The sequence below is a fragment of the Chrysochloris asiatica genome, unplaced genomic scaffold, assembly GCF_000296735.1.
Source record: "Chrysochloris asiatica unplaced genomic scaffold, ChrAsi1.0 scaffold00009, whole genome shotgun sequence".
Lineage (NCBI taxonomy): Eukaryota > Metazoa > Chordata > Mammalia > Afrosoricida > Chrysochloridae > Chrysochloris > Chrysochloris asiatica.
The window spans coordinates 8,221,244-8,228,973 of record NW_006408527.1 but is presented as its reverse complement, the minus strand read 5'-3'; the positions used below and the strand labels follow the sequence as shown (position 1 = coordinate 8,228,973).

The following is a 7,730-nucleotide window of genomic DNA, read 5'->3' as shown; positions in this document are numbered from 1 at the left end:
CACGTTTCTTCCGCCCTGTGAGGGCAAAGAGTCCCGCTCCCTCGCGGTAGACTCCAGCCCGCTCCCCAGAGCGCCCCCTAGGAAGGAAGCTGGCGAGGCTGATGCGCCTCTGCGGCGATTTTATTAGTGCTCAGTCGGGGTTGCCTGGCTCGTCCGCGAGCGGGGCTTCCCCGCCCCTCCCCCTTTTCTCCTCCGCCCCCCCTTCCCGGCGGCCGGAACCTCCCTGCGGGGCGGAGTGATACCGGCGGCGGCGTAGAGCGCGGCGCGGCCGAGAGGGGCGCCCGGGCTGTGAGGGGCGGGCGGCGGGCGGAGGGAGGAGGGGAGAGAGGCGGGGCCGGGGCGGGTTGTTGTGAGGCGACTGCGCTACTGCCGGACCGGGGCGGTTATGGCGGCTCCATATTAACACCCTCCTCCTCCTCCGCCTTCTCCTCCTCCTCCTTTCCCTCCCGCCCGCATCCGTAAGCCATCTCCCCCTTCACCCTGACACCTACCTCTTTCCCTCACCTTTCCCCCTCCCCTTTTCTACCATGCCCGGCATGATGGAGAAAGGGCCTGAGTTACTGGGGAAGAACCGATCGGCCAACGGCAGTGCCAAGAGCCCGGCGGGCGGCGGTGGCAGCGGCGCCTCGTCCACCAACGGCGGGCTGCATTACTCAGAGCCGGAGAGCGGCTGCAGCAGCGACGACGAGCACGGTGGTAGCCTCGAACTCCTCCTCCCCGCCAGCCCGCCAGCCCCACTCCTTCTACCCCTCCCCCAGCTCCCTCCCCTCGCCGCGCTCCCGCCCTCCCTCCCCTTGGAGCCCGGGCGCTGCGGTAGCCTCGAACTCCCGGTGCAGTGCAGCGGTACCCCACCCCCCACCCCCCCGCGCCCCCCGTCCCTCCGCCCTCGACCAATCCTCCGCCCTCCGCCCCCCCTCGCTCCCCGCCCCCATTCGCTGCCATCTCCCGGAGCGCCCGGAGTTAATATCTTCCCATCCACCCTCTGCTGCTGCTTTCCTACCCCAGCCGATTTTATGTTTTATTAAGTGTCTCTTTTTCTTTTCTTTCTTTTTCTCCCCCTTGTCTTTCTTTCTTTTTCTTGTGGTTTTTTTTTTGTTTTGTTTTGTTTTGTTTGGGGTATTGCTTTGCAGATGTTGGGATGAGAGTCGGAGCCGAATACCAAGCTCGGATCCCTGAATTTGATCCAGGTAGATACATTTGCTCTAACAAAATTCTCTCTCTCCTTTCCTGGAATTGCTTTGAGGATGAAAAGGGGAGAGTGCGGGCGGGCTGCCGTGCGAGGTAGGGGTCTGGGTGTGGGGTTGGGAGTGGATGCGGGGCTGGGATGGGCAGGCATCTCTGGCGGCGAGGCTGTCAGGCTTGGCAAGGCTGTGACACAGGGCGTGTGGGCAGATGTGTGCATTGCAAGGTTAACATGGTTGCCTTCCGAGGCCACTTGCCCGCTGGTGGCGACGCCTTCCTACCCCCGGAGCCTAGAGAGAGGTCGGGGTGAGCTGAGGGAGACGGTACTTGGTTGATTCGGGGGCTCAGAGGCCGGGGGATGGAGCGGCTAGGAGGAGAGTTGTGAAGGATGTGTAGGAAAGAATCATGCAAATGTCATTTGCCACAAACCCGGCCCCCCGGAGCCCAGGGCCCTGCTCCTCAAGTGCCGCTGTCAACGGCCAAAGCCTAGGGTGAGCCCTTCCCGACCCGCTCGCAGACGGGATTTTCTTTTTTCTTTTTCGGCTAGGTGGTGTGGCTTGGGTCGCGGCATCTCTGCAGAGTGTAGGAGCCACGCAGAGAAAGGGGTGGGGGAAGGGGGAGGGGAAATGCCAGAGGCACACCTCGCTGGCAAGCCAGTCCTGGGGAGTCAGACCACAGGACAGTTGCTGCAGCTGCCAAGGAGACATTTTATCCCCGAGCAGCAAGGTTCCAACGTCCTCTGCCAACCCAGCTTGCGGGCTCCCTGTCTACTTTTCTCCAAACAGGCTCCCTGTCGGTCACGGGATTTCTGCCTGAACGGGGATTGGGCGAGAGTTCGGCATATGGAGGCGCCCTTGCTGGAGCCTCTGGGAGTGGAGCGCGCTTCCTTCTCCAAATCCCAACCCAGACCTCTTCAGTTAAGGCTGTGGATAGATTTTGGAAACGACTTTTGCTTTCTTCCTTTTTTAAAAAGACATTTGGTTAATTTTTTTGCCCAGTGCTCGCTTGTGTAACGTTGTCTGGGTCGGACTCTTGAATTCAGTATTTCAGTTACACCTAAAAGCTTATTTGCATTTTCTTTGGAGAAAATAGTTTGATTATAAGGCATATATAAATGGGTATTTTTGTATATTCTCTCTACATTAGAACACTGCAAAATAATATTTGCCAACCACTAAGAATTTAAATAGAATGGTTTGGGGACCCTAGGCTTCTCCTATCCTAAAGGAGGAGGGTAAAATTGTGTGTTCAGTGGATTATCAGGGCAGTCTGTCTTCCAGTAAGTAAAAACTAATACAGGAATTTAGGTTGTCTTCTAACTTACATGGATGTTAATGCATTTTCTTCCAAAGGCTACCAGCCTGTTAGTGGATTTCTCTTCAGATAATTTTAAGTGTTTTGTGAAACTAATTTTTTTTATTGATGTAGGTGAATGACAATTTCACATTACTGTGCTGCCTCAGGTTTTAGCATGACATTTGGAAAGAGCATGCTTTGAATTTACAATAGGTTGAATTTCATTCCTAACTCCCAACTCTTTTATTTTGTGCTGTGAACAAGTCACTTGCCTTCATTGAGTTTTCTTAGCCATGAAATGGAAATGAAATAAACTGCTTCATAGAATACCTGCCAGGATTAAATGAGAATAGCATACCAGACAAACGCCTGCAGTTATTAAAAATATGTGAAATTTCATAATGATAAAGAATAATTTTGGGTACATTTATATCTATCTGAATTGGGGCTTTCACTGGTGCATTGGTTATGAATCGGACTGCTAACCTCAAAGTCCACAGTTCGAAACTACCAGCTGTTCCACAAGAGAAAGATGAGGCTTTCTGCACTTGTAAAGATTTGCAACCTCGGAAACCCTGTACAGGGTCACTATGAGTCAGAACTGACTCCACGGTACTTAACAACAACAACTTGTATCTTTGAACTTTTTGCCCCGTTAGGGAGGTTTCTGAGTCAGTATTTATTAGGCAACTACAAAATTTGTATTCTTTCTGAACAAGTTTATTTGGGAGTATGTATTGTGTTTAAGTCCTGGTGTGGCTCTGTAGGTTAATGTTCCAGACTGCAAAGCCGTTTGAACTGCAAGGTTGGTGGTTCAAGCTCATCATCTGCTCCTCGGAAACCCTATACAGGGTCGCTATGGGTTGGAACCAACTGGATGGCACTTAAAAACAACAACAACATTGTATTTAAAGGAGTCCTGGTGTAGTGCTGTGTGATAAAGCACTGGATTAAAAGGTTGGTTTGAACAACGAGGTCAGTGGTTCAAACTCACCAGCTGCTCCTTGGAAACCCTATACAGTGTTGCTATGAGTTGGAACCTACTTGACAGCACTTAACAACAACAACAGTATTGTATTTAAGAGCCAGACTTCATGCTGGAACAAACTTGCATATACCAAGGGCTGATCACTATAAAACTGTAAAGCATTTTTGCTTCATGGTACAGGAAGCATTGAAATAGATTGCCCAATCTGAAGCATAAGGTGCAGAATACTCTTAAAGGTAGTTTTCACATGGCTGATGTTTGAGTTATCCAACTTATTGATCATACAGTGCTGTTTAAAACTTACATAGAATGTTTGTGGGAAAATCATTAAAATATTAATATTTTAAAATCATTTTCAAGTTATTCAGAAACTTTATAATTAATATTATTTATTAGAATGAGAGTATCACATGAAGTTCATCTATTTCTTTTCCCCCTTGATAATCTTCTCTAAAAGAATACTGAACCCAAAGACATAATTAAAACTGGTTTTACTGTTGAAACGTGTGTTCTTAAGTCTGTTCTGACTCATATCGATTCTGTGTAGGGTTTCTGGAGAGCAGCTGGTGGGTTTGAACTGCTGACTTGGTGGTTTGAACAGTTATCAGTCCAGTACTATAGGGCAACCTTGTTGATTATCGTACTTTTACAAGGGAATATTGAGCCTTTGTACCATTCAGTTAGTACTGTTAGTCTGTTTTATTGAGTTGTGCTATTGTGTGAAGTCGTTATTTCGTATCAATTCAATAGAATTAGGTGGAAATTTAAACATTACATCAATTAATATATTTCTTTTAGATAAAAGAAAAAAATTTATTAATTGATGATAGAAATTGAGAAATAGTCTTCTCCTTTACTCTTTTTCATACCATTATCTTAAATCTCATAAGGAACTCTGGTAGTGTCATGGTTATGAGTCAGGCTGCTAACCTTAAGTTAGCAGTTTGAAACTACCAGCAATTTCACAGGAGAAAGGTGAGGCTTTCTGCTCCCATAAAGATTTACAGCCTTGGAAACCCTATCCAAGCTCACTATGAGTTGGAACACCACCACTATCTTTAGTCTCATTGAACACTTAACGGAGATTTTGCATTGTTAGCCCTCCAAGTCATTTGGAAAAGTTCCTTAGGTCCTGAGATTATTATAAGCAAAACGTAGGAGAATTGAAAGCGGATTTTGTGTGTATAAGTTACTTTTACTAGAGGAGATGATAGTGCTGTGGATAGAAATTAAGCACAAAAAGAATGAATTGTTGAACTGACATTTAGAAAATCTGGGAAGAATTAAGATTTATGTAGGAGTTCCTGAGGTTAGGAGATCAGGACAATTTAATTAAGGGACCATTGCTAAATGATTTACTAGATTAATTATGAGATGCCTTTTTTCTCCTGATTCTTTCTTAGATCTTCTCAACTTTTTTCTAGTGCCAACTTAGTATTTTTCCTTTGGAGGAGCAGTTTTGTGTGGTGATTAAGAGTCTCACCCCTTATATGCTTTTAAACTAATAAACCATAGTGACCTTGGATAAACTCTCTGGCATCTCCAGTTTTCTAATTTGTAAAAGGGAGATAATATTAGCTATGTTATAAGATGAAGTGAAAATGATGTATTCAAAGCAGTGGTTGTCAGTGTTTTACTTCCATATCTATAGAAGAATTTTGAAAATTTCGTTTATATGTTTTCTAAGTTGACATCAATTTTTCACTGATGTGAAATGTAATCTCCAGTGTATTGAAAATAACACCTTGAAATAAAGCTGTTCTAGAAATACCTACAATTAAACACAAATGCTATATAGTTGTTAAGTGCTGTCGAGTCAATTCTGACTCATAGTGACCCTGTATAGGGTTTCCAAGAAATAGCTGGTGAGTTTGAACAGCTGACCTTGTGCTTATCCTATAAAACTACACCAGAACTCCATAAATAATATCTTTTATAAAATACTTAAGCAGGCTTTTAGCAGTCTGAAAGTTTCCATTGTTCCAGTTTGTCTTTGATACCAGCTATGTGTACTTTACTTACAGAATATTATTTTCTATAATATCTTTATTGTAATTGGAATGTAGAGTATGGATCACCTGTTTCCTACCACCATAATATATATTCTTGTGAGCATAAAGTTCTAAGTGCTAAGTGTCTGAGGCTTAAATTATTACCTTTATTCATATACAGTTGAGCCGTTCACTGTTGTAAGATTTGGGATGGTGAGAGATTTTCCTTTCTCCTAAAATGAGAACAGGGCCATTGTGAAGAGAGATGGAAACCTAGAAACCAGCAGATAGCCTAGAATGCAGGTGAGTTCTCAGGAAGGCTCAGGAAAGAGCACATTAGGGAAGTTAACAGATCTGACATTGTTCCCCTTAAAACCTATTCAGAGTCACGTACCCTTGGACAGTGTGCCTCAGTTTGAATTTGGTAATATTAAGTATGTTGCTCATGACCTGGAATATAAATTGTTGTTAAGTGCTATCTAGTCAATTCCAGCTCACAGCAGCACTGTGTGTAGGTTTTTGAGGAGTGTGTGGTGACTTTGAATCACTGACCAGTTTTTATCTAACAGCACCACACCAGAAATATAAATAGTAAAATAATAATAATCTCAAAATTTAAGTGTTTATATGCCATCAGAGTACTTATTTTGAACCTCATTAAAAGAAATCTAAAAAGTAATAAAGATTTTTATTTTTCTTAGTTTTTCCTAGTGGTCTCAGAAATGTACTTTGTCATCTCCTGTTAGTAGATCTAAAGGATTTAAAAGGAGTTAAACTTCTAAGGGCTTTACCTAAGGATTAAAATTTTTTTTTAAATTCTTGAACAATTTTATTTTCAGAAGTGACATAGTGCTATAGTCTTAAAATTGTTAGAGTTTGGTGTATAGGTTTTGGTTTGTTTTTCGATCCATTCAGAAGATAGTTTACTTCTAAGGCTAACTTGATGTTACTGAGTCAAATATCAAACCGTCTTGATTGTTAACCTGTAAATATTGTAACAGGTAAAAATAAATATTGGCATATGTCCTTTAAATATTTTAGTTCATGTCTGCTTTTATGTGCCTACTTGAAACCCTGTATAAGATTTCTGAGGAGCAGCTGGTGTGTCTGAACCCCTGACTTTATGATTATCAGTCCACTTCTTATTTTCAAATCTATTCCAACTCATGGTGACCCTGTATAGGGTTTCTGAATCTGTAAATCGTTGTGGGAGCAGAAAACCACCGTTCTCCTTGGGAGTAGCAGGTGGGCTTGAACCTGCTGACCCTATGGTTTACAGTCCAGTGCTTGTGTAACCTACAGAGCTTTGTTAGTGCCATTAAGTCAGTTCCGACTTACAGCAACCCAGTATAAGGTTTCCGAGGAGCAACTGTTGAGTTTGAACAACCCGTCTTGTGGTTCACAGTCCAGTGCTTACTTTCCCACTAGGACCCTACAGAGCTACTTGTTAAATGTCTAATTGGGGGTTGAACATTAAATTTTTTTTTTTTTAGTTGATTGATAGGTGAGAAACCCCTTCCCAAGGTAAAGGAAGAAGGGAAGTTAAAAACTGTAAAAAGTGTGTAATAGTAATAGTTACGTTTTATATAATATTTACCATATGCCAGGTGCTTTGCATATTAATTCATATAATACTTAGAGCAACTCTGAAATCGTGATGGTGTGCCGGGGAGTCGGTTGTGACTCATAGCGATCCTGCCTAGGGTTTCTGAGGCTGTAAATCTTTATGGAGCAGAAAGCCTTATCTTTCTCTTGTGCAACAGCTGGTAGTTTCGAACTGGTGACATTGAGGTTAGCAGCCTGACTCAACCACTACACTACCCTTGATAGGGATTTGTTATTTCTGTACTTACTGATGAGGGAAAAGGTACAGACAGATTGAGTAGATTTGCCCAAAGTGAAGCAGCGAGTAAGTGGCCGAGCTGAGCTTTTACAGTCCACACACAATTACATTGACATCTCTCATTTCCTGTGGACATCACTTGGTTAGCACTTGTACAATTGATAATGAAGTCCACTTCAGGGTTAGAAAATGCCTAAATGGGCATTGTACTACCAGATAAAGAAGCTTGGTAACATAATGGATTATGAGTTGAACTGATAACCGAAAGGTCAGCTGCTTGAATCTACCATTAACTCTGCAGGAGAAAGACGAGGCTTTCTGCTCCCATAAATATCTACAGCCTCGGACACCCTATACCAGGTCACTATAAGTCGGAACTAACTTCATGACACCTAACAACAACTATCAGATACAACCTCCCCCCCCCCCC

The 7,730-nt window shown here is 43.6% G+C and overlaps 1 protein-coding gene across 3 annotated transcripts in view; it reads left to right on the top strand.

Moving 5' to 3' along the window:
- Nucleotides 1-343: 343 nt before the first annotated feature.
- RCOR3 (REST corepressor 3) overlaps nucleotides 344-7,730 on the top strand; it is a 77,862-nt gene continuing 70,475 nt past the window's right edge. The window contains exons 1-2 of one of the 3 annotated variants that reach the window (XM_006834033.1): nucleotides 344-693; nucleotides 1,131-1,187. In XM_006834033.1, the coding sequence (XP_006834096.1) occupies nucleotides 528-693; nucleotides 1,131-1,187 (223 nt within the window). In that variant the 5' untranslated portion in view covers nucleotides 344-527. Of the gene's footprint in view, nucleotides 697-1,130; nucleotides 1,188-7,730 lie in introns of all 3 variants that reach the window. The other 2 variants (XM_006834035.1, XM_006834034.1) reach the window with 2 other exon arrangements.